The 24,067-nt window shown below is 52.3% G+C and overlaps 13 protein-coding genes across 13 annotated transcripts; 7 read left to right on the forward strand and 6 right to left on the reverse strand.

The window, feature by feature from the left end:
- Positions 1-100: 100 nt before the first annotated feature.
- Positions 101-1,836, forward strand: SNOG_11598 (hypothetical protein; the record flags this gene model as incomplete). Its single annotated transcript, XM_001801786.1, has 3 exons — positions 101-250; positions 320-376; positions 430-1,836. 3 exons carry the CDS (start codon positions 101-103, stop codon positions 1,834-1,836), a joined length of 1,614 nt encoding a protein of 537 aa, XP_001801838.1.
- A 221-nt stretch (positions 1,837-2,057) lies between these two features.
- SNOG_11599 (hypothetical protein) lies at positions 2,058-3,650 on the reverse strand (the record flags this gene model as incomplete). Its single annotated transcript, XM_001801787.1, has 5 exons — positions 3,599-3,650; positions 3,036-3,444; positions 2,798-2,987; positions 2,215-2,750; positions 2,058-2,164 (listed from the first exon to the last, which is right to left on the reverse strand). Exons 2-5 carry the CDS (start codon positions 3,355-3,357, stop codon positions 2,058-2,060), a joined length of 1,155 nt encoding a protein of 384 aa, XP_001801839.1. The 5' UTR covers positions 3,358-3,444; positions 3,599-3,650.
- A 428-nt stretch (positions 3,651-4,078) lies between these two features.
- Positions 4,079-6,790, reverse strand: SNOG_11601 (hypothetical protein; the record flags this gene model as incomplete). The annotated part of the gene is made up of 5 exons (XM_001801788.1): positions 4,079-4,603; positions 4,868-6,183; positions 6,250-6,307; positions 6,374-6,411; positions 6,514-6,790. 5 exons carry the CDS (start codon positions 6,788-6,790, stop codon positions 4,079-4,081), a joined length of 2,214 nt encoding a protein of 737 aa, XP_001801840.1.
- Positions 6,791-7,290: 500 nt separating this feature from the next.
- SNOG_11602 (hypothetical protein) lies at positions 7,291-8,816 on the forward strand (the record flags this gene model as incomplete). The annotated part of the gene is made up of 3 exons (XM_001801789.1): positions 7,291-7,383; positions 7,443-7,677; positions 7,712-8,816. 3 exons carry the CDS (start codon positions 7,291-7,293, stop codon positions 8,704-8,706), a joined length of 1,323 nt encoding a protein of 440 aa, XP_001801841.1. The 3' UTR covers positions 8,707-8,816.
- A 421-nt stretch (positions 8,817-9,237) lies between these two features.
- On the forward strand, positions 9,238-11,040 carry SNOG_11603 (hypothetical protein; the record flags this gene model as incomplete). Its single annotated transcript, XM_001801790.1, has 2 exons — positions 9,238-10,704; positions 10,760-11,040. The coding sequence occupies 2 exons, from the start codon at positions 9,238-9,240 to the stop codon at positions 10,829-10,831; spliced, it is 1,539 nt and encodes a 512-aa protein (XP_001801842.1). The 3' UTR covers positions 10,832-11,040.
- Positions 11,041-11,867: 827 nt separating this feature from the next.
- Positions 11,868-13,246, forward strand: SNOG_11604 (hypothetical protein; the record flags this gene model as incomplete). Its single annotated transcript, XM_001801791.1, has 4 exons — positions 11,868-11,961; positions 12,011-12,375; positions 12,436-12,538; positions 12,586-13,246. 4 exons carry the CDS (start codon positions 11,868-11,870, stop codon positions 12,690-12,692), a joined length of 669 nt encoding a protein of 222 aa, XP_001801843.1. The 3' UTR covers positions 12,693-13,246.
- SNOG_11605 (hypothetical protein) lies at positions 12,740-13,136 on the reverse strand (the record flags this gene model as incomplete). The annotated part of the gene is made up of 2 exons (XM_001801792.1): positions 12,740-12,816; positions 13,001-13,136. The coding sequence occupies 2 exons, from the start codon at positions 13,134-13,136 to the stop codon at positions 12,740-12,742; spliced, it is 213 nt and encodes a 70-aa protein (XP_001801844.1).
- Positions 13,247-14,326: 1,080 nt separating the features above from the next.
- On the reverse strand, positions 14,327-14,722 carry SNOG_11606 (hypothetical protein; the record flags this gene model as incomplete). Its single annotated transcript, XM_001801793.1, has 1 exon — positions 14,327-14,722. The coding sequence occupies one exon, from the start codon at positions 14,720-14,722 to the stop codon at positions 14,327-14,329; it is 396 nt and encodes a 131-aa protein (XP_001801845.1).
- Positions 14,723-17,709: 2,987 nt separating this feature from the next.
- Positions 17,710-18,737, forward strand: SNOG_11607 (hypothetical protein; the record flags this gene model as incomplete). The annotated part of the gene is given in 2 exon segments (XM_001801794.1): positions 17,710-17,827; positions 17,842-18,737. 2 exon segments carry the CDS (start codon positions 17,710-17,712, stop codon positions 18,735-18,737), a joined length of 1,014 nt encoding a protein of 337 aa, XP_001801846.1.
- A 913-nt stretch (positions 18,738-19,650) lies between these two features.
- SNOG_11608 (hypothetical protein) lies at positions 19,651-20,049 on the forward strand (the record flags this gene model as incomplete). Its single annotated transcript, XM_001801795.1, has 2 exons — positions 19,651-19,769; positions 19,890-20,049. The coding sequence occupies 2 exons, from the start codon at positions 19,651-19,653 to the stop codon at positions 20,047-20,049; spliced, it is 279 nt and encodes a 92-aa protein (XP_001801847.1).
- A 588-nt stretch (positions 20,050-20,637) lies between these two features.
- Positions 20,638-21,468, reverse strand: SNOG_11609 (hypothetical protein; the record flags this gene model as incomplete). Its single annotated transcript, XM_001801796.1, has 3 exons — positions 20,638-20,721; positions 20,893-21,325; positions 21,377-21,468. The coding sequence occupies 3 exons, from the start codon at positions 21,466-21,468 to the stop codon at positions 20,638-20,640; spliced, it is 609 nt and encodes a 202-aa protein (XP_001801848.1).
- Positions 21,469-21,941: 473 nt separating this feature from the next.
- Positions 21,942-22,409, reverse strand: SNOG_11610 (hypothetical protein; the record flags this gene model as incomplete). Its single annotated transcript, XM_001801797.1, has 1 exon — positions 21,942-22,409. The coding sequence occupies one exon, from the start codon at positions 22,407-22,409 to the stop codon at positions 21,942-21,944; it is 468 nt and encodes a 155-aa protein (XP_001801849.1).
- A 531-nt stretch (positions 22,410-22,940) lies between these two features.
- On the forward strand, positions 22,941-23,934 carry SNOG_11611 (hypothetical protein). Its single transcript, XM_001801798.1, has 4 exons — positions 22,941-23,004; positions 23,163-23,348; positions 23,427-23,603; positions 23,654-23,934. Exons 1-4 carry the CDS (start codon positions 23,002-23,004, stop codon positions 23,810-23,812), a joined length of 525 nt encoding a protein of 174 aa, XP_001801850.1. The 5' UTR covers positions 22,941-23,001; the 3' UTR covers positions 23,813-23,934.
- The last annotated feature ends 133 nt before the right edge of the window (positions 23,935-24,067 follow it).

The following is a 24,067-nucleotide window of genomic DNA, read 5'->3' on the forward strand; positions in this document are numbered from 1 at the left end:
TGGCAGTCACGTTACACGTGTGCTGCCTGCCTACTCCAGGGCTTTCGCAGTCGTTGCATCCTACACAGCGACCGACAAACCACGATTCTTGACCGCAATAATGACTTTGATCTTCTTTGAAGTATCGAAACCAGCAGACCCAACAGCCCCTTCCTTTCTTGACCTTCCAGCTGAGCTCAGGAACCGGGTGTATCAGCTTTACTTCAAGAGCACAAGCACGCTACGCCTTGCAAGCGCTCAAAATGGACAAGTCAAAATGATCCATGGGTTGGCAAGTCATCGCTTTCCTCAAACTAATTGCTATAGTACAACATCGCAGGATCTGAACTTGAAGTTGCTCGATCCAGTGGGCCCATTCGAACTGCAATTGCTACGCGTATGTCGACAGTTACACCAAGAAAACCGGCTTCAATGCTCTATTCAAACCAGTTCTGCATTGAAAAGAAGCTAGGTGCGCACTTGACGACCCACGATGCAACGGGACACTACGTCAATCATATATCTACTGAATGGCTTCGTCAAATCGGACAGCACAGAGTCTTCATCAGTAAACTTGTCATCGATCTCGAGAGCGTATGTCCAGGTCGTTGCGACACAAAGCAGTCTCTGCTCCAGACCTTCCAGCCTGAAGACGGATATATCCAGTTTGGAAAGCTTCTTCAGGCGATTTGGGCAAACGACTTGAAGATAGTGATAAGCTTTGTCTATCAATGCAGGTATTCCGAGCCGGTATTGGGAAGACTTCCCTGGACCGAGGCACACACCGAATACCAAGGCCCTATCAGCGCAGAGAACATCACCGTGCTGTTTCAAGCACTTGCTAGAGACGACTTGGGTATGAAGAAGTTCCGAAATGCCATTGGTGACGTCGGTATCGAGAAACATGGAGAGTTCGGCATCATAGTCTTCTGGACGCCAGAGTGGCGACATGGCGAGAGCCATGGTCACATAATCAGCCATGACGGGTACAACTCTCTGTTCGTCCATTCTCGTCGCTTCTCTCTTAGTGAAGATGGCCGTGTCACAGTCGACAAATTGACCGTACCGAAACTTCTCGGCCTACCTCAGGCGATTATAACGAAGATCGTCGCGCACACTCTGGATTCTTCCACCCCGCAGGAACTTGATCTCGACTCCTTTACCGACTTGCGAGACCTGTACGGAATTCTCTACACTACCAAGGATCTACATGACCGCTATTTGACCTACTACTTGCGCAAACACACATTTAAATTGTCTCTAATGACTTCAAATGCCCGGGCAAGCTTTGAGTTTAGCAAACTTGACCGTCTCCTTCGGACTGAGTTGTTACACAGGGTGGGAAGCTTAACTCGGGGGCCCCGATTCGGCGATGGGGCGAAGTTTTCTATCGACTTGCACGTTCACTTCGGCACATCGGACTTGGTGTCGTCCATGATGAATATACGCATCAATATCATGCCGCTGGTCGCATCCACGTTTGCAGCAAATAGACACCAAAGCTGGTGTATCTTTCTACACAACGGCACCTCGATTCTTCAAGGCCGCGTTTCCACGATCCGCAAGCTGCGCTACGAAGTCATAGCAATCCTATCAAAGTTCGTTAAGAAAGATCATGTCGACGACCCACAAGTCAGATGTCCTGAGGTCTGGATTGATGGGCATGGCAAGGTGGTCGATATCGTTCCGACTGGGTCTGTCGAGGGCGAAAGTTTACAGAACCCAGCGAAGCTGAATAGCGTGTTGTGGAGCGCGGAAAAGACTGGGTCGTTTGTTGGAGCGAAGACGCCGGCGGTACCGAGAGTGGGCGGACTTGCTAGAGACATGTATTTGTATTTGAAGTGGATTGATAGGTAAAATGGAAAAGATGGCGTGGAGATAGTCTGAGGCATGGGGATCAAGGACATCTTTCATCGTACGCGAGCTACGTAAACAATGATGTAAGCCCGAGCAAAGAGTCCGTGAGTTATAGCTTCGCTGCTGGACTGATTGCTTTCTCCACAAGTTCCAAAACACGTTCAGCCGTGCCCCTAGTGCGGTTAGTGATAACTTCTCAACACACATGTAGAAAAGCAAGCTTACCAAGAACTCTGATACCCGAACCCAGAATGTCCATAGCAATGTACAACCGGAATATCCCACCTTCCCTTCTCCACCTCAATCCTCGGTCCTCCTTTCCTCGAAGCTACGCCTCCCATTAGCTACACAATCTCAAATCTACTCTAGGCTACTCACGTCTCAACCCAATGTTCCTACTAATCACCTGCAAATCCTCCGGCTTCCCCAACTCAGGACAAAGCTCGCAACACCGCTTCATGATATCTTTCCCGAGCTCTTCATCCCACTCGTCGCTCCAGTTGTTCTCCTGCCGCGACCCGCCCAGAATCACGCCGCCGCCGAGGGGGCGCGGGAATACGTATGCGGTGGTGGGATCGATGCGTTTCGGTGAACGGACGTACCTACCAATCACACTTTCGTCAGTATCAATCATTAAAGGAAGGCGAGTGGATAGGGCACGAAAGACGTGTGCACCATACTTTCGCTCGTATTCGTACATTCTTTCGATCGGGGCCTTGGGCTCAGCGACGAGGAGGGTCTGGCCGCGCGTGGGGTAGAGGTTTGTGTCGCGGACGTCAGATAGTTTGAGGGAGCCTAGGCCGGTCGCGTTGATGAGGAGGGATGTTGAGGGGAGGTCGGATAGCAGGGAGGAGATGGAGGGGTAGTGGCGGCGGATGAATTTGATGCTTTTTGCGAGGGCTTGGGTTTGGAGCCTGGGGGGGATGTTAGTAGAGTAATCATGTGAGGAGGAGGTTCCTACCATTGAAGGTATACGGCGGTGTTGATGCGGAATGAAGTTGGGAACTCGATACCGAAGACTGCATCGTGTGGTAGTTCCCCTTTGCTCAGTTGACGCAGGCCGCCGACTAATTGGTCGTACCAGACTTTTCCGGTGCCGGCGCTCAGTATGCCTGCTTCTGAGATTGGGGTGTCGAAAATCCCCCACATGCCTTCTCTGGTCAGACTCTTCGCCTGTGAATCGAGATCGAAATACTCACCCATTCGTCCCAGACCAACGTCGTTACCTTCGCCCGGTCTTACTGCTTTACATCCGTACACGCTCTCGCCATCGATCAACTTTCCAAACTTCTTGAACGTGACTTCGTCGTACTTCTCTAGTGGACCATTGTCGTTTGCCATTGACGACCAATTAGCTCCGGCCCATGGTGAGGTGTATTCGATCGAGCGGTCTCCTGGCAGATGTTTCGCTACTATTGTGATGGTCGCAGAAGGGTAGGTGTATGCCAGAACTATGGCAGAAGTCAATCCTACCACACCAGCGCCGAGGACGGTGATGTTATGTGGGTTTTGGGAGGACATGGTTGGAGGTGTGTGAATTGGCAGATGCGAATGAACGAGAAGAATCCAGAGCTTCTGGCCCAAGATCAGAAATTGACTTGAATATGCCTTGATAGTTACTCGTCAGAAAGGAACGAAATGCACCCCCCTTATGAATCTTCGTTGTGGAACATGTGCGCCCTTCGACTCTCCAACGGCCTTACCCGTCGGACAAGGCCCGATGAGCAGCGCCGGTAAATCACTAGTGGAGCTGCAGACTTACCGCAATCTGTGTGTGGCTTATGATGTGATTTCAAGAGCGACGAACAAAATAGGGTCAGATTAGTCCAAGTGGAGTTATCGTAGGATCGGACTGAAGCGTTATCGGGATGAAACCAGGTGGGATGATCATGTCGGCATTCCGAATTCGGCATCGCGTAACCTGCGCGTCAATCATGTCGCCAGGCTTGAAAGCCCATGTTCGCGAGGTGCGCCATCCGCTGCAATGAAGATGAGTCAAAATAGCCTGCCGTGTCAACCATAAGGCAATTCACAAGATGGCGTTGACGATGAACGAGGTACAATTGGAGTTAATAGTTGCATACGAAGAACGATAGGTAGTGATAAGAGTAAGGGTATCCAATGAAGATATACAGCCTAGAAGCTGTGCCAAGTCAATCAAGAAACATCGTCGCTCCAAGTCTCCAAAATTTCTCATATCATACAGGGTAGAAATGATTAAAAATACCAAACGAAGCCCTTTTTACGACGACGCTTGCTTCATAAACCAGTCTGAGCTAGCGTCGACCATGTAGTTTGTGATATTCGACTCGTTCTCGTACGCGCCTTCGGGAATCTGCATGCCTTCTCCAGCAGTATAACTCATAGTAGCGTCCATAGAGACTGGTAATCGAGGCATGTTAAAGAAGTCAAACACGTCCAGATACTCCAACTCGTTCGGAGCAGGAGTGCGAGCAGGGGTCACGGACGGCAATCTTGCATTACTGTTTAGTTTGGGTTGCCGCGAGATCAGAAAGTCGAGATCGAAAGCGCATCTTCTCATGTCGGCGAGAATCTTGACTGTCGAAGGTGTCACGCGTTCGCCATTGATGCCGGTGAGCGCTTGCTGCGATTCCTGGTACTCAGAGAGGACGCGTGAGAGAAGATTGGCATATCGGGTTCCGACCTCCCAGTATTGACCCAACTCCTGGAGAGTGTTGACTAGGGAGATTGATGGAGGTATCGACGCGATGATCGATGGTGGAGCCATGAACCAGTAACACACGTGCTGCTACCCACAGCGAGAAGGCAAATGGAGGACCAAGTTTGCTAAGTAGCCCATTATCACGGACGCATGCACAAATTGTTGTCAAGTTCTCGACCGCACTGAGGCACTTCTGGCTTGCACTAAAAGACGGGGTGAAGATTGGCGAACGGTGAGTCGGATAGGCCGCAGAGGAGTGGAGACGTATCACGGTGCTGCAGAGGTCAGCTATGAGAACAATAGTGTGGAGAGGTGGGCTCACGTGTGATAGGCGGCATGAAGCATGACAAGACCGCTGTTGAGGCCTTGATTCAAGCCAGCTTTGGCAAACATTCTCGCTGAGTTGCCGAACTCTTGCGGGAGATTGTACTTCCACTCCTCAATCGCGTTGTCGAGCTCTCGATATTCTCTCTGCCATTGCTCTACATCCTGAAGTGAGGTAATGTCGACTGGCTTTTTCAAGAACTTGTGGACTTTGGTAAGTATGCCTAGAACCTCGACGTAGTAGGAGAAGGTGCCCAGGTTTTCCGGTCGGTTCATACTGTAGTCTGATCGCGTCTTGGTATGGAACCATCGCGTCTCGACAGGCACATTGCGGGCGTAAAGATCGTCACGGCACGGTAAACGACGGTCGATTTCGTTCTCGTCCAATGCAAACTCGAAAGCTGTCGCAACTGTCGCATATCGGTCAAGTACGTATATCATCCAGAACAATCGACGTCGCGACTCTTCCTCTATCCAGTCCTTTGGCTCCGGCAGCACAATGGCGCGAAGGGTGTATATGGAGGCGTACTGCGGTGCAACAGCCGGCGAGTAGATTTCCATGGAGAGGCCGAGTTGAACGACGCTGCGAGTGATCAAAGCCAATAGGTTCCAGCCGGGTGGCCCGTTGGAACAGCCGACAACGTCTAAAGCTAGGATGACAAGCGCTTGCAGTGATTTGACAGAGCTGTTTTCGATACCATAGAGCAGGACCTTGGATTTGGAGCTGGAATGGTACCGCGATCGCTTTTCTGCCGTCAGTCGCGGGTCGGTGGAGAACTTGACGGTAGTGGCAACGACTGCATGGAGGATGATGCGGTCCTCTTCGTCCAAGGCTTGGTCGCCAAAGAGAGAGTTCAAGGTGGTCTGGCGGTGCAGGATAGGACACCAGGGGTAGATGTGCTTGAAGAACAAATCTACCAGTGCATAGAGCAGGTCGTATGGGGGGAAGTCGGCATCCGTCTGTCCCAGTGATCGCGACATGGAAGGCGTGAACTGCTCGCTGTACGACGAGAACGAGTCTCTGTGCAGCCCAGTCATGGGCTGTTGCATCTCTTCGGCTTGCCCTTGGTACGCATTCCCTGTGACGGATGGCGCCGGTCGCCCGTCTGTGACACGGGCACTGAACTGAGTTTGCAGGGCATTTTGCGAAGGAAATGTCGACGCAGGCTTCTGCAGGAACAGAGCTGTCTCGGGTCGTGGGACGTGAGGCGTGTGCGGCAGAATCGGTGGGCTGGGCCGATAGGAGGAGGCTTCTTGAGGCGAGTGGTTGGCTGCAATCTGGTTGGTGGAGAGATGGTGGATCTGGTTCTGTTGCTGGACGATGAGGTTCTCCAGTTTGTCTGGTGAGGCCAGTCAGCGGGGTGCCCGCGGGCGGAAGCGTGGCCCGGTGTGGTGTGGTGACATACCCAGACGCGCCTCAAGCTCTCTGCCATAGCCCGCGCGCAACCCGGGCTTCTTTCGGGGCTACAGTCACAGTCAGTCTGGCTGGCGTTTCACATGTGCATCTTTACGGTGCGACGGGTGCCATACCAGATAAACGCATGCGCTGCTGTTCTTCATGCACCATCCTGTCGCGTGTCAGTGCGTGCCCAGCAGTCTCGCGTAACTTGTCGTGCCGAGGTTCATCTGTCCTACTTACCACAAGCTGGATGACCTCTGTCGCATTTCACCTTGCGCGTCTTGCAGCTGCACCACAGTCAATTGTTGTTCAGCACCATGTACCATGCACCAGCTCGTGGATACTTGCGTTTCGCAGCTCACAGACAGAGGGCGCTTCCTTTTGCCCGCGGTGCCGCTCTGACTGCGGTCGACACCGTCTTCACCACTCGAACCCTCATCGCTCCAGGAATGCGCGTCCGGCGAGGGCTGCGATAGCTTTGATGTGCCGTTGGGGCTGGCGACGTGTTGTTGCGCTGGAGCGCCCGTCGCAGCAGACGTCGCACTCATGGCGAAGTCTCGATTCGCTCGTCACTGTTAAAGCGTGCAGGTGTCTTCGGTGAAGCAGAGACCGAGATCTGGAGGCGTCGGTGGGGTTATGGGAGCTTAGCATCCTTCCCCAGCTTTCGTAACTTACATCAGACGACCTTGTCCGACGCTTCTGATAGGCCCCCAACCCTACCCGGGGCTTACACTGCCCAACCAAGACCACTTAGCCCCTCTATTAGCCGGCGTGTTCGCTTGCGCCGGATACGCTCAAAGGCCGCTTTCCCACGCCTCTGTGGTCCACTCTGGGCCTCTGGCGTCGTAAAGGCAACCTTTCGGGGTGCCGGCCGCAGCGAGATGGACCGAAGCATGCCTCAGCGCTCTTTCTCGTCCAAATATCTACCGCCGGCTTCTGTGACCAGGCCATGTAGCGTATATAACAATCTACGCCTATGCTGCCCTGCCCCTCTCCTTCCTGTGACATCTTTCTCTGTTTTTTTTGGGGGACATACTGGTAGCCCAAAATGCCATCTACCGAAAAGCCAAACGCCGCGCGCGCATTCCCTACCATCAAGAGCATCAAGACCTTCATAACACAAGGACCTGGCTCGGGAGGAGTACGTCAAGACCAGAATAACAACTCGGAACTTCGGGATTCTGCTAACCTCCGTGACAGGATTACCACAATGTTCACGGCGGTCATTGGCTGATCGACAGCAAGATCAGCACTCCCATGAGCCAGTATGAGCAGTATCGCAAATCAAGAACCTCGTGGGGTATCAACGTGCTCGGCAGCTTCTGCGTGGAGCTGGAAGCGACGGATGGGACCAAAGGGTTTGCCACAGGCTTCGGTGGTCCTCCAGCATGCTGGCTGGTGGCAGAGCACTTTGAGCGATTCTTGATCGGCCAAGGTGATTTCAGACGTATCCTTGATTTCGCATACAGTTTCGCTGATGTTCGCAAAAGATCCGCGGGATACCAACCACATGTTCGAGCAAATGTACCGCGCCTCCATGTTCTACGGCCGCAAAGGACTGCCAGTTGCAGTTATATCTGTTATCGACCTCGCGATATGGGATCTTCTCGGCAAGATTCGCAACGAGCCAGTATACAAAATGATTGGCGGAGCCACACGGGAGAGACTTGATTTCTACTGCACTGGTCCGGAACCCGCGGCAGCCAAGGAGATGGGCTTCTTCGGAGCCAAGGTCCCGCTGCCATATGGCCCAGGCGAGGGTGTCGAAGGCCTGAAGAAGAATGTGGAGTTTTTGACCAAGCACCGTGAGAGTGTTGGACCGGACTTCCCTCTCATGGTTGACTGCTACATGAGCTTGAACGTACCGTATACCATCGAGGTGGTCAAGGCGACAGAACACTTGAATCTCAACTGGTGGGAGGAATGCTTATCGCCAGATGACAGTGATGGTTTCGAGCAGATCAAGCGCGCACACCCCAGGATGAAGTTCACCACTGGAGAGCACGAATACTCGAGATACGGCTTCCGCAAGCTTATCGAAGGGCGCAACTTGGATATCCTCCAACCTGATGTCATGTGGGTTGGCGGTATGACTGAGCTGCTCAAGGTCGCAGCCATGGCATCTGCATACGACATTCCTGTCGTGCCTCATGCAAGTGGCCCGTACAGCTACCACTTCGTCGTCAGCCAGGCCAATTCTCCTTTCCAAGAGTACCTCGCAAACTCTCCTGATGGCAAGTCGGTGTTGCCAGTGTTTGGAAACCTCTTCTTGAACGAGCCTATTCCCACCAAGGGCTACCTAGACGTCAAGACACTCGACTTGCCAGGATTTGGCCTCGAACTGAACCCTAACGCCGGCCTCATTGATGCTGCGAGGATCTTGAACCCAGCGCCAATGAAGTCGCTGAAGCCCGCTGAGGATGAGCAAGTAGCCGCGACAAACGGCACGAACGGTCGGGCGTAAGAGTGGAATTGGGTAGTTGTGGCGTTGGAGGATACCACCTGGCGGCATGGAAGTAAACATGGTCACGGCCGCACTTACTACTTTTGTATAGATTGTTGGCGTTCAAGCTCCATTACGGCGCATTTCTTTCCAAGGGAGCAACGTTTTCTTGACAACTCAATGCTGCGCCACCGCGATTGCACCACATTTAGTTCTCTGTGTCGTGAACGTAAAAAAACCTGTCGTGTATAAAGCGCGACACGGTTTCACGACAGTCTTCTATATTTAGGGATGATTTTCGATGGCCGCCATGGCAGGATTTGCCTCGTGCGGGAGGGGTACGGTGAGAGCCCGCCCTGGATAGTGGGGCAACGAGGTAGGCGCCACTGCGACCTGAGCTCCGCGTGTCGTCGTGTCGTGCATAAACTTAGCAGCAGACCTCAACAGCTCGAGCACTTTCTCTTTCTTTCTATCTTTGTAAACACACTTGACCGTCATCTCAATTGCACTTCTGCACAGCCACCTGAAACCTCAACCGTACTTTGACCCACCATGGAAGCTGTCAAGGGCACCATCAACAATGCCCTCGAGGCTCTCCACATCACAAGTGCCAGCCAGGGTGCACCTGCAAAGGAGCCCACCGAAGAGCAGCTGAACGAGCTGAAGTCAAAATACTCAAAGGCTGGACAAGACCAAGTTTTTGCCTTTTATGACAAGCTGTCGACAGCTGAGAAGGCCGGCCTCTACGAGCAGCTGAGCAACTTCAACCCCGACTACATCAACGAGATCACCGACCGAGCGCTTAAGCCCGCCAAGTCCGAGTCAGAAGAGTCCAAGATCGAGCCTCTCCCCGTAAATGCCACCTCGTCGGTCCTCGACTCGAAGCAGGAGGATTTGGACAAGTGGTACAACAGCGGTCTGGAGCTGATTGCCGAGAACAAGGTCGCTGTCGTCCTGATGGCTGGTGGCCAGGGCACACGACTGGGTAGCTCCGCACCAAAGGGCTGCTTTGACATTGGCCTGCCAAGCAAGAAGTCTCTCTTCCAGCTTCAGGGTGAGCGGATCAAGAAGGCCGAGTTGCTCGCAGCAAAGAAGCATGGCAAGGAGAGCGTCACAATTCCATGGTACGTCATGACCAGTGGTCCTACACGAGGCCCTACCGCCAAGTTCTTCGAGGAGAACAACTTCTTCGGCCTCAAGAAGGAGAACGTCGTCATCTTCGAGCAAGGAGTCTTGCCTTGCATCTCAAATGAGGGCAAGATCTTGCTCGAGAGCAAGTCCAAGGTTGCCGTAGCCCCTGATGGCAACGGAGGACTGTACCAAGCACTCATCCAGTCAGGTGTGGTCGGAGATATGGGCAAGCGGGGCATCGAGCACATCCACGCATACTGCGTCGACAACTGCCTAGTCAAGGTTGCAGACCCGGTTTTCATTGGTTTCTCTGCCTCAAAGAGCGTCGACATCGCGACAAAGGTCGTGCGTAAGCGAAACGCAAAGGAGTCGGTTGGTCTCATCTTGCAGAAGAACGGCAAGCCAGATGTCGTTGAGTACTCCGAAATCTCGACCGAGGATGCAGAGGCCAAGGACTCGAAGGACCAGGAGCTCCTCAAGTTCCGTGCTGCGAACATTGTCAACCACTACTACTCGTACAAGTTCCTCGAGTCCATTCCCGAATGGGCCAAGAAGCTGCCGCACCACGTTGCACGCAAGAAGATTCCATTCGTCAACACCGAGACTGGAGAGACCGTCAAGCCAGAGAAGCCCAACGGCATCAAGCTTGAGCAGTTCGTCTTTGACTGCTTTCCCTTCCTTACTCTTGAGAAGTTCGCTTGCATGGAGGTCAAGCGTGAGGACGAGTTCAGCCCTCTGAAGAACGCACGCGGCACGGGCGAGGACGACCCAGACACGAGCAAGCAGGACATTATGGCCCAGGGCAAGAAGTGGGTGCAAGCTGCTGGCGCAACCGTTGTCAGCGAGGACCCGAAGGCCGGCATTGAGGTTTCGCCGTTGATCTCATATGTAAGTTTGCTTCTGCACTGGCTCTACCGCTTCTCTCTTACTAATTCTGTAACAGGGTGGTGAAGGCCTCGACTTCCTCAAGAGCAGGACTATCAAGGCTCCTGCGGTGATAGAATCCGAGGACTAGGAGGCCTTGCAACTTCGAACCGATCTTACTGCCAATACTAGGTGCACAACGTGGGTTGAGCTGCCGCGGCTCAATATGATCACTGTTTGGCTTGTTGCACCTCGTTGCCAGATTGATCAAACCATCATTCCCTGAGAGATTTTGGCTCAACCTGCCGGTGCTGTAGACATTACATAGAAGAACGAGCAATGAACATAACGCTTCACAAACAGTGTTCAAATAACCCCTACTATTTGTGGGATCATTTGCATTTTTAGGTCATACATGCAGGGGCCCATGTTTTGTTGTGGATGCCAACTCCTGCCCGCCAAGATGTGTGATGGTGAATATGGAGGGGTTAGCGAGTGCAGCGGCAACGGCGGGGTCCGAAAAACAGCGCAGTATCAGCGGCTGGCCATTACGGAGTCGAACACAAATAGGGAGAAGAGCGGTTGCGGTGCATAACAGGAGTCCAGACGGCGCTGCAGCAAACGTGGCGTTCATGCGGACAGGCCGAGTCTGGATGCATGTCATTTCCAGACCTCGGAATCCCGCCCCCAAGTACGCTAGGGGGGGCGCACAGACCCTCCACCGCTGCAATCACAACGTCCTTTTTGCTCAGCGCATTCCCGCCGTTGACAGCCTGTAAATTCACTTGCACCAAACTTTACTACACGTTTCTTGGAGGAAGGCTGTAGCTGTGAGGGAACGGTTTGGAAGATTGACAGTACGTCACACCCCCTAGGCGCATACACGCGCCCGGAACGGCAGCTCCGCACTGCCGCGTGCCCCTCGAAGCAAACGTGGTTGGAAATTTCTGTTTGAGCGCAGGGCTGACGAGCAAACACCAGGTTGAAGGAATTGAAGAAGTAAAAGAAGAATAGGTACGCGCAACCACCCGCGCTTAGCCTCGCACCAACGGAGCAATCAAGCGTTGCGACAAACGAAGCCCTTCAAAACACCCCACGTTCGCTTGCGCGCCTCCTTCACGACACAACCACCACGACGAATTGTGTACTCACAAATGGCGCAGATATATACGGAAGAAATCAGCAACATGTCGTCCCTGTCCCGCCGTGCCTGCTTCAAGTGCGGAAACATCGGCCACTATGCCGAGGTCTGCTCGAGCTCCGAGAGGCTCTGCTACAACTGTGCGTCGTGTGACCACGATATACTGGGCGAGAAGCTGATAAGCAGCAGGCAAGCAGCCAGGTCACGAGTCCAACGGATGCCCTCATCCTCGCACCACGGAGACCAAGCAGTGCTACCACTGCCAGGGTCTCGGACACGTCCAGGCTGACTGTCCCACGTTGAGGCTCTCGGGCGCTGGAACAAGCGGACGCTGCTACTCGTGCGGCTTGGCTGGCCATCTGGCGCGCAACTGCCCCAACCCTGGCATGCAGGGAGCTGGACGTGGCGCTGGCGGTCCTCCCGCTCGTGGCGGGTTTGGAGGCTTCCGTGGAGGCTTCCAGGGCCAGGGCGGTGCGCGTGCGGCCACTTGCTACAAGTGTGGCGGGCCTAACCATTTCGCCCGCGATTGCCAGGCGCAAGCAATGAAATGCTACGTACGTATTATCAAGGCACCATCTGCGTCTGAAACATGTACTGACCTGGTTGGTTAACAGGCATGCGGCAAGCTCGGCCACATCAGCAGAGACTGCACCGCGGCTTCTGGAGGTCCCAACGGACTTGAAGCCGGCAAGACTTGCTACAGATGTGGTGAGACTGGTAAGTCTTTAAAATGACGACAACAATTCAAAGCTTACCACTCATAGGCCACATTTCTCGCAACTGTGCTCAGGCTGAGGTCAACGGCGACTCTTCTGCTGTTCCCGCTGCTGCTCCTTTGTCTGCAGCTGCCCCTACCGCAGCTGTTGCTTAAACGACTAGCATGAACTCATTCTCAGCTCTGCTCTGCTGCGAGTAAAATCACACCAGAGCAGCAACATCATCATCTTTCTGCACACCATTTATTTGTTTTACCATGCGACTCTCACAATCGTTTCCTAGCCTCTCAGCATCTATCCCGGCAAACTTCACGCATATCACGATCGAGCAAAGAGAAAAGTTTTCACGATTCCAACGCTGATACCCACAACACGTTTATTCATCTCATTGACTTTACCATTCTACCATTTATTCCGATACAGACGACGGCTTGGCGATGTGCGACGGCGGCTCTATTCTTACTCTGCGTAGTTGACGTGGACGCTGTTTGAATGGACGAGCGACCCGGAAAGGCGGCTGTGGTGGTTTGGTTGGTGAAGAGTGGATTGAGGGGGAGGAGGAGTGAAAGAAGGATAGTTTGTCGGAGCTGGGTGGGCATCTTTCTGCCCGGGTGATTTCTTACTTGTTCCCATCTACCCAAATGTTCGGCATGTGATAGATGCATGTACTGTGCCAACTATCGTTCAATATATGCTGTTACATTTGGAATTTGCGCCATCGATTGCGTTGCTGACATGAACAGCCGGGCCAATATGCGGGACTCTATTTCGTTATGACCTGATAGATACGCCCGCATGTCAACCTCAACAATATCACTGCCTCTTTGTTGCGCCTGATCTACCGCAGCCCAATCAGCGAGCTAGGCCACAAACCTTCTGACGATTCCTGTATCTAGGCAAAAAGACACCGACCAAAAAGACACCGACCAATACAACCATCCCTCGCACCTACTCCCAACTCACGCTTCTGATGACGCAATCCAAACCATCGATAGATGCAAAAAGAACAGCCTGCCCTGCCTTGGGTAGAATCTTTGACTAGAGGATTGCATACCGTAGATGTGACGCCAGCTGCCGAAAACCATTCGGAAACAGTTTTATCACGGACTCGAACTCGCAACCTTCGCGGCGGATAGATTGGTCATGGTGGAAGACCGACCTCCGAGTATTCCAACCCGGAGGAATTTTGATGAGATGGTGGAGATTTGTCTGGAGTATATAGACGAGAGACATGGGGAGCGCGTTCTAAGAGGAGTGGTTGCGGCTGTTGTTTTGGTTGTTGTTGTGCGTACGCGTTGCGCGGGTTGCTGGGTGAAGGTAGGTGAATGCGCGGTTTGCGCGATATTGGATGCAAGCTACGCACCGCATTGGACTATACACATAAGAGGAAGATAATCCAGTGCGATCTGGGAAACTTGTTGTCTGATTCGGACGGCTTTGACGCTTATTCTATCACAGTGAAGGAAACATGCATTTGTGAGCCGCAGCTATCGAAGACTATGAACTAAATGATTGAAGTAACTGCTCTTAAGACGCTTTCAGCTGTACCGTGGGCTTTGCCTTCGTCGTGGCCTTTGACCAGTGTTGCGAGCATCCAAATCTCGATAAGCCTACTCGTAAACGTAACAGAATGGCCCCGATGTAGTAGAGAACATCTCCCTAGCTGCCAATTCTTCCATACCCGCTGGTGCGACAACGTTCAACCATTGCGGATCCTCAGGCTTACCTTTGGCGCTGTTTGGGTCAATCCAGTTTGTCCCACCTGTCACTATGATTCAGCCAAGGTCTATCAGCATAGCAAGGGGATGTCACCTTCGTATTGAACTGTCCTCTTCGCAATCTCTTTGTCCTGATAATTTGCCCATATCCACCAGTGCCTGTCAAGCTGCCCGTGATGCAGCCAGAATGTAGGCTCATTTGGGCTCACGAAGACATCGCCGCCAGGGTCGCCCCAAATGCTAAAGTGGCCTCCTATGTGGAGTGCAGCCATCGGCTCGTTGCTGTTCTGGAGAGTGTTCTGGAACGTTAGAATGTCAGGGCTGGATGTAATCTGCTTGAGAAGGTCATCCGGCTTCAAGAACTTCGAAGTGAAGTAGTTGTTCACGTCGCGGCGATGACAGCGCGGATTGTCCCCATAGCCATCAGCCGGGCGTGGGTTCGGCTTGATTCCGAGCTCTGGGTCCATTGTGGAAGCGAGTGGACCAAGGTGTATTGTCAGGCTGATCACACCATAAGCCTTTGATGTGGACAGGACTTTTGTAGCACTTACTTTGCGAGCGGTCCAGTCGTGACGCATCCACCGCCAGGCCCAGCAGGCACAAGTTCAGCAGTGCCGGGGCCAAATTGCATCCCTTTATGTGGTACATGATCGCCGTTACCTCCCATGCTCCAGTCATCGCCGTTGAATATCGGGGAGTTGACAAGGTCAGGGTACTTCGACCAATCCCAGTAAGGCTGATAGCCTTTATAGTCGCATTCTTGTCTGAGTGCTGTTTCGTACGCGAAGATGTAGACGCGATGCCAGTGCATGACTAAAATTTGGGATCGAAAGTCAGTGTACGTCTCAAACGCAGTTCGTGCATGGCTTTTACATACAATTTGCAGTGGCATGGACCATCGGTGTCATGTTCATGTGCACCCTACGAATGGTCAGTAGTGCTCAGACCAGATCCTATACGTGACAGATATGTTGCATCACACCACCCGATCGAAGGCACCCATCCACCCATCATGAACAACTGGTTTGCTTTCACCTCGGGGATTCTTACACAGTAAAGTCATCGTATCGGCTTTTTGCTCCTGGATACATGCCAGCAGGAAGTCGAGACGGAGCTTTCAAAATACACTTTACAGCTCTGATATACTCGAGGCGCTCATCCTTGGAAAGGTTGCCATATTCCTTGCGTACTGCAACTTTGTCTTTGTTGCAAGTGGAAGGCCGGTTAGTCAGGCCGTCGGAAAGGGTCCCTTCAAGTATCTTGTACGCATTTTGGAGAGCTTGCTTCTGTACATCTTCTAGAGTGACAGTCTGTCTTGTCGAGAAAGGCCAGGCCGATACACCAGTGAGACATAAAGCCAAAAGAAAAGTCTTAGCGAGCGTCGGTCCTGACATGATGATTGAAGCTACATTTTCAATGACAAGCTGGCCCGCTTATAACTTGCTCTCAAGTCTGTGTTGCGATACGGTGCTTGCAACGTCTTTCTGCACCCCATAATGCACTGTATGTACATAGAGACGCTGGACAGGCTTCTGGATCCTGCCTATGAGTTACATAGAGTGTTGTAGTATGTGAAATATACGAACATCCCGACCATGAGAAATGAGAGCCAATCGTCACGGGGCGTCTCCGAGATCAGCGAATCACCTGGGTGAACGACATGGATTCCTGTCCCGGATTGAGAGGCCGCGAATAACGTATATGCATCTCGGTAGTATAGTCGGTGCCTGCGCCGTAGATCACCCAAGACTTCGGTAGTGCACACCTCGATCTTTGCTGCAGATGTTGTACAGTGCTTTACAGCGACTGACCACAACTCTGGTTCGGAAAATGTCGACCTTCCACTTGCGAACACATCAGATGCGCGGTAGCATTTGTCAATAGACAGTAAAGCCCTTTTAAAATTACTTGTTGGCCAAGCGCATCTTGTAGAAGTGACAGATTGCAGCAAATGTATATGGCTCACAAGCAAGATACGCCTTATTGATAGACGACACAGGCAATGCGAAGCAGGATGTCAAGATGTCGAGTGCGCAAACGAGGCCCGAGCGACATTGCGTTCGGCATATGTTTCGCTTGGATGCAGCGGGGGAGCTCATATGGATGATGCCGCAAGGCTGGCATGGTTGCGAGGGGACAGTCCGACTGGGCCGTCGGCACCTGGTGACTCTGTAAATTTGCGATGTGCATTTGCGAGACATTTCAACAGATGAGCAGGACATGTACATCGTGGCGGCATTTAACGCTTCATTGTTCGTATTCACGACAATGTGATTTCGTCAGTGTATCAAAAATGTACAAATACCCGCTGTAACTCATCGCAACAAAAGGTCTCCTCAATTGAGAAAGTAACGGGGAGTTGCATCATTTGCATTCCCTGCGCACTGATGCTAACATAATGTAGTGAAACTTTGATCGTTGCTGAAGGCTTGCCGCTTGCCCGGATCGAGCGTAAAGTGGTCCCGTGATTACGCGATGAGGAGGCGATGAGGGGGCGACCTCGGCGTGTGTGCCTGACGCGGCGCGCACTACCAAGATAGCTCTCACGAACCGTTCCAGATCAGCGAAACAATTTGGCCGCGTACATGCCGTTCCACATCGCTCATAAGGTTCCTTGACAATGCCGAATCATATCGCTAGCGGAAGCGGAAGAGCCAGAATTGCCTGCGAGCGGCCTCGTATGAGGCTTTCGCTTTCCATCAGGGGCAGCAGGTCCTTCGTGGATTTGTGCCACCGGCTGGGCGTCCTTATTCGAGAACCGGCTGAGAGCTGCTAACAGCCCTGCTGCGCTGTGTCCAACTTCCCTTATGCTGGCCAAAGCGCCACGGCTTGCAAGCAAGGGCCGATGAGGTGGAGTCATGCGTGATCCGTGAGCCCTTCAGTTTTTGAACAGCAAATAATTTCGAAGCGAAAAAAGGAATGCTATCATATTCTGTGAATCCTGCGTCGTTCGCCGTTGGCTAAAGCACATCTCGTTCCTTTGGGTTCACTTCAGGCAGCCGTCATGAAGCTAAGTGGCACTATGCAACCAGTCCTTTGGGTTTCATAAGTGCAGCAAGGTCTCGGACCAGGTCAAGGCCTCGAGCTTTGTCCCTCCAACTTGCCAATTAAACCCACATGCGGATTAGGCAACATGTGATATCGCGTTACATGCGTGTCCGGCCGTTGACGCGTCCAATCGCGTTCTACTTCACCGGCACCCTTGTTACCATCCAGTCAGGAGGCTGCCAGGGGAGTCATGTATATAAACTGCGATGGCTTCCCTCCATTTTTGCCCCCCATTCAGCCTCGTAACGCGTCTGCCTCAGGACTCCACTCTCATAGTCGCTTGCGGCCATCTTCTGGAGCCTATCTCACCCGACTACGTGTAAAGCCCACCTCTACGTAATCGGCAGAACGCGAATTCACACCCAAATCCATTCCATCGGCTTCCAAGAATATCATACATATCAAGATGTTCTCAACATCGAACAGGAAGCACGCAGAGGGCAGTTTCAGCAAGCATCGCGCTTCCAAATCCAAATCGCACAAGAAGAACCCATCGTTCCGGGACTCTCCAAGAAAAATGGAGCGTCTGGCTGCACAGGCTCAGGCTTCATCACCACAGTCGAACCAGACATCGCCAACACTTGGATCGTAAGTCTGCGATCGATCGAGGACTTCGTGGCTTTGCTGACAGGTATCTACAGTGCTATCATCACTATCGCAGTAGGTCGCGAGCAACGTCTGTTCGCTGCTCACGAGGATGTCTTGTCGCACAGTCCCTTCTTCTCGGACTTTCTTCGTGGCCAATTCTTCCAGTCCACCAACAAGCGCCTCGACCTACCTGACGAAGAGCCCGAAGTGTTTTCATCGATCCTTGAATACTTGTATAAGGGCGACTATTATCCTCGAATGGAGTACAACAAGAAGCGGAACAGCTGGGCCCTTGAGGACGGTGGCGGCAGCAATGGTGTCAGCGAAGCTGTTATCAACACTGCTGCAGGAGCCATTTTGAAAGATACTATCGTGTATTGTCAGGCTGACCGATATGGGCTTGAGGAGCTCAAGAAACTAGCTCTGAAGAAGCAGGGCCTTCAGTCAGGCGTTCAATGCTCAACCATTCTTACATCTGCCCGCTACGCATACCAGAACACATCCGCCAACGACTCAAAACTTAGAGGGCATTACCTGGCACTCATCATTAGAGCAAGGAACACGTTCAAAAGAAGCGGCACAATGCAAAGGGAGATGGAAAGAGGGCGGTCAGCTCTTCTTCGACTTGTTCGTTGCTATGTCAAACCATCTGGACGATCTGTCGCAAAAGTCGCCTCATTAGGTTGCCATCAAGACTGGCCCAGGGGTCCGCTTCTGGCCAACCCACCGCCTCATCTCATCTCACGTCTACCTATTTTTTCCAAGCTCCTGTACTGGTTATTTTCCGAGCGTCGCCGCCTACTTGTGATCATCATGAGTCATGGCCTCCGCTGCGCCCACTCTTAACCTCATCCGATGTCTACCGCATCGAACTAATGACCTCCCTCGCGGCAGACTGCGTCTCGTCGTTGCAACATTCTTATTCTTGTACATATACTTACCTCGACAAGCCTCACGGCTACGACCAAACAAGACCGGGGCTCCTTTTCTCCGATGGAATTGTTTTGGCGTTTGGCATTTCGTATTCCTTTCTGGCACTCGCTCAGCCACACGTTGTACTATATCTTTTGTCTCTCTGGATTACTTTTGGCGCACATGTAACTGCTCGGCCACAAAATTGCCTGGAAGAACTTGGTCTGCATGTCATCGCGTTAGGCTTTCAATGCCCATTTTCCATTATCAGTAACAAAAACAGATGTGCCCATGGCAAGACAGTATCTTGTCTGTGTTTCGTTTTCCTTTTTCTTTCGGCACGAACGACTTTGCGGGAATGCTTCTTGCGTGGGATCAGGCCGGACTGTTGTTGGACGCTTCCAAATTGTAACTCTCCAAATTATTGAATGGCATTGTTTGTGGTTTTGCTACATGTATTAGAAACATCTGATAATCTTTAAAAGTGGAGCTGAATTGTACTACGCCGTCGCTGCACTTTGGAGACTGGAAGTTGACTTCACCTCGAACCTGAATAATTGAACATGACACTTCATAGAACAGTTCTCCTTGAAAAGACTAACTCGGCAATGTGGGAGAGTGGCTGTGTCTTCGACATGAAGTTGTTCTGTCTCCAAGCCCCAAACACCAAGTCTTCGCGAGCCTTGGCTGATATCACTGGTCGGCAACTCGGCATCCACTACACAGCCAGCTTACTTCAAATATGACATATGTATAACATCAATTCCAGGTGAACCAAATGATGTCCACAGATTTTCGTGATTTGCTTCAAGAATAACAATCCCAACCAACCACAAATACGTCAAGCATGGAGCGACCACCACCACATTCAGCAGACGCTATCCGCGCGAAACGTGTCGGCGGAAAGAAAGTTCCAAAGCAATATCGGAAATACCACCAAAACGGAGGCAAGAACAAAGACCAGGAGTACCACTGCATGATGCGGGGTTTCATGTGGTTCACAAAAGGACTGCGAGGGGCGTTTGAAGCGTTGCGATAAGGAGCCACGACCTACATGTTAGCTTCAGCCCAAATGCAATGAGCCAGCGATCGCCAGAACAAGGATTCATCGTTGACCGGACTCGCGGATTTGCTTGCCTGTCTCACTTCTAAGCGGGTGGACGGCCTAGGCGGCCAGGAAAGGAAGGACGACATCGGAAGTGTGCAGGAAGACTGGGTACAGACAGAAGGACTCATTGTTGCTTGACTCACGCACAGAGGCCGCCCACAAGCACAATCGACGGTACTGTTGCTGCACACGTCTCAACAGTCACACATATGAAATCGATCGACAGGGCAACCCTCCCAGCCGAGGCTAGGCAAGACGGAATGGATGATGAATTGACAGATTGGCGTAGCGTAGCGTCGCGTCGCGTCGGGCTGCGCGAGTGGGGTAATAGGGGTGCGGGCCAAAACCAAACGCGATATCAGCTGATAGGGCGACAACGCGTCTGTGCTTTGACGCGGCGTGCTTCAGGAGCACGGATTGGCCACGGAGAGCACGCAAAGGGCCACGGCAGGATGCAAGGGGATCAACGGAAAGTCTTGGGTATAATTTCGCTCTTTGTTAAAGTTTCATAGTTGCATGGAGCCGTATTGGGGGCTGAAGGTTCTCCGCACACAGACGAGGTACGTTCCGATCGCACAGCTGTGCAGCTGCACACTTTCGCATATGTGGTAGTCGACGAATCCGGCGAGTGACGTTTGTCGCAGTGCGCAGCCGATGGCTTCGTTTCTTGTGGTACCACCATAGATAGGCGGTCGTAGGTAGTACGTAGGCAGTTCAAATTAGGCATCAGACCCCTGTTCCGGGAAACGCGCCCTTCTTGTTCATGACTACCATGGCGTGCTCTCGCGAAATATAGCCCTTCATGAGCCCCTGTAGGAAATGTCAACAGTCTATCATGGTGGTGGGGGTTGTTGTGCCGGTCTGCAATCGGGACAGCCTAGGTGACTTGGCCCCGATGCAGACTATCCTTTCCACGGCATGTAAGACATGCAGAAGCGAGGGTAGAGTGCGGAAGCGTTTTTGAGGATCGATAATACGCACCTTGAAAATCTGATTTGCCAATAAGCATTCGACCTCATCGTCCTCCACAGCCTGGCCGCTGCCTTCGCCAGCGATGCCCATCCTCAATGCCGTTGCAAAGTGTAACAGGGGTATTCTTGACTTCCTTATTCGATCCTTCTCCGTCTGACCCTCTTTCAAATCGTCGTACCCAGCAGCAAGGTAGGCTTTGCGCAGGAGATTGCGCAAGGCGATATCGCGGCTTCGCTCCAGAGTAAGGAAAATGCGCCTTCGAACAAATTCTGGCTCGCCGTCTGCCAACGCTCTATCGAATCCTGTCAGGTCACCTTTCTTGATGCACGCTACGAGCGGTCCAATCAGGCGTGCTAGGCCTGGAGCTTCGGCTAGAAGTTTAGCTGAGGGTATGGCGTGCTGTGTGATAAGGCGGCATGGAATGAGATAGGTCAGAATTAGGCTGAAGTGGTCAGCCTCTGGAGCATTAACATCTGGTGTTACGTTTGCTTACGACTTGTTCTTCTGTGACCGGGCATAGCAGGAATCCCATGCATCTTGAAGGTTCTTCTCAGCCTGCTGTACGTCAGTGCCAGGTCGGTCCATTGCAATGACGTGTATCCCACCTTTGCATAGTCCTCTTGCAGAAACGCCAAAACACCCGTATAGTATTTGTAGGTCACTCGATGCGCTCGCGGGTACAGGTTGAATGGGGGTAGGTCGGACTGGGCTTCAATGGACTTGACGACGTTCTTGGATAGGCTGATTGCTTTCAACTGTTGTCACTAGAATTAGCGCACGCGATGTGTGTATTTTGGTGAGAAGCAGTACCTTGAAGTACGTCTTGAATTGAAGATTGGCTATACAGTAGACGCCCCACTTGCGAGACTCGGACAGGTCTGGGTTTCTGATCTTGCGTCAGACTAGCTATAAGAGAACATGGAAAGGTGGTGGCGCACCTGTCGCCCAGACACAGCGCAAAGACGCGATTGAACACCCGGGCAGCTTCTTCAAGTTTCTCACAACGCGCAGCCTGAGGCACAATGTCGTCCGAGAAACTAGTGACTGCCGTGGCCGGTCTAGCTTGTGCCAAATGCTCGTCCTGCCTTGATCGCAATCTTCCGGAGGTGGTTCGCCGTGAAGTATAGTGTGAAAATAGCCCAGGCTGGCAGCGCCCCGTTTGAGATGTGCTTGATGAAGCTGCTGGTCAAGTCTTTCCAGGCATCATACACGGCAAGAAATTGACGATCTGTGAGCCTGCCCTGGTTTGTTGCTTCATCGGTGAGAATGATTTGCTTGACTCCGCGCCAGTAGGCGGCGATGATATCTATCCATGCATCACCCTCTTTCTGTCCCATGCGAGTCTTCTTGTTGTACTTGAGCGCATAGCGTATGTCGCCAACGATCTTATCGTCGTTCGATGCGCGGTAGAACTCGTACAGCCGTCCTGGATCGTTTGGGGGTGGCACTGGACTGAGGAATTCAGCGACAGGTTGCGCCAGGCCCGTCGCATAGGCGTCCTCGAACTGCACCAGTGCGGCTTGCATGGCTGCTGTCCAGCTCTACACAGGATGGCAAGTATATGGGACCGGGAAGTCGCAATAGGTGAATGATGCGTAGTGACTATGTCGACTGATTGCAATCCATGTACGTCTTTGCTATTTCACGTTCAACAGCATAAAGACGTTGAGTGTTATGGTGTTGAAGCTCGGATTGCGTCGGTGTTTGGGCGGTTTGCACGCCGATGTGGGTCGCGGCGCCCGCCAAGCGCTGATTTGCTGCTGGCGTTAGCGCGAGCACAAGCGAGAAGCCCACGAAGGTGTCGTTGGACTTTCGACTTTTGACCATCACGACAACACGGGTACTAACCGACAGCACAAATAAGGTCAGTCAATATTTTTACAACATCTGTGAACACTGCTAACATTGTCTAGATGGGTAAGCATCCTCTCTTCTCCGCACTCTCTCTCCGTCCAGCAATTGCAGCCAAGTGAAATGCCGTAAACGCACCGCATGCGCCGCAAAAATACGACATCGACCTTCCGGCACACACGCAAGTTACGAAGGAGCAGGCCACAATGATTGGGAATGGGTTGATTTCGCGGCATCCGGTCTCGACTGTGTGCCTGCTGTGGGGAGATGGTGGATGAGCAACCGGACAACTTTTGCACGACAGACATATCACGACCCGGACTATTATCACGCCCAACCTTGAACGAAAACGAACAAGCCGGAATTAGCTGCTGCAATTGCTGGGCTGAATGTCATATACGAAGGGCAGCCGTACTGACGTCTGTTAGCTCGCTTCTCCGAATACCAGATCATCGGGCGCCATCTGCCCTCAGAGGCCAACCCCACCCCCAAGATCTACCGTATGCGCATTTTTGCGCCCAACGAGGTCGTCGCTAAGTCACGGTTCTGGTACTTCCTCGGCAAGCTCCGAAAGATTAAGAAGGCGAACGGCGAGATCGTCTCCGTCAACCCAGGTGCGTGCCACACACGGCGCACGATACAGATGTGTCTGCACCGATGGCAAGAGGAGCGGGAATACTAACGTTTGCTAGATCCACGAGAAGCGCCCCCAGAAGGTCAAGAACTTCGGTATCTGGATCCGCTACGACTCCCGCTCCGGCACTCACAACATGTACAAGGAGTACCGTGAGATGTCCCGTGTTGCCGCCGTCGATGCTCTTTACCAAGATATGGCCGCCCGTCACCGATCTCGCTTCAGGCAGGTTCAGGTATGTTGCATGCACCATCCAGTGACGCGCAACCATCTAATCCTATGTAGATCCTCAAGGTTGTTGAGATCGAGAAGAGCGACGACGTCCGCCGCCCATACATCAAGCAGCTCCTCGTCAAGGGCCTCAAGTTCCCTCTGCCCCACCGCATCAACAAGAAGGCCGGCAAGAAGGTCTTCGCTGCCAAGCGCCCATCAACTTTCTTCTAAGCGTCTTTCTCTTTCCGGAGTGCGGTCTGGATGGGCAGGGATCATATGGGTTTCCCTCGGTTATGCATGCTTCACGAAAAGAAGTACATTAGGAACGAATGAAAATCCATGATACCTCCAAATGACCTAACGCATTGCGCACGTCATTGCTCTCGGTGAACACTCGTGGGCTCAAGACGAAGAATGAAAGCAACATGCTTCCAGTACATTGTATCCTGATATGACCACTAATATATCTAGATTTTAGCTCTCCTG

The sequence above is a fragment of the Parastagonospora nodorum genome (genome assembly GCF_000146915.1).
Source record: "Parastagonospora nodorum SN15 chromosome Unknown scaffold_19, whole genome shotgun sequence".
In the NCBI taxonomy this organism is placed as follows: Eukaryota; Fungi; Ascomycota; class Dothideomycetes; order Pleosporales; family Phaeosphaeriaceae; genus Parastagonospora; species Parastagonospora nodorum.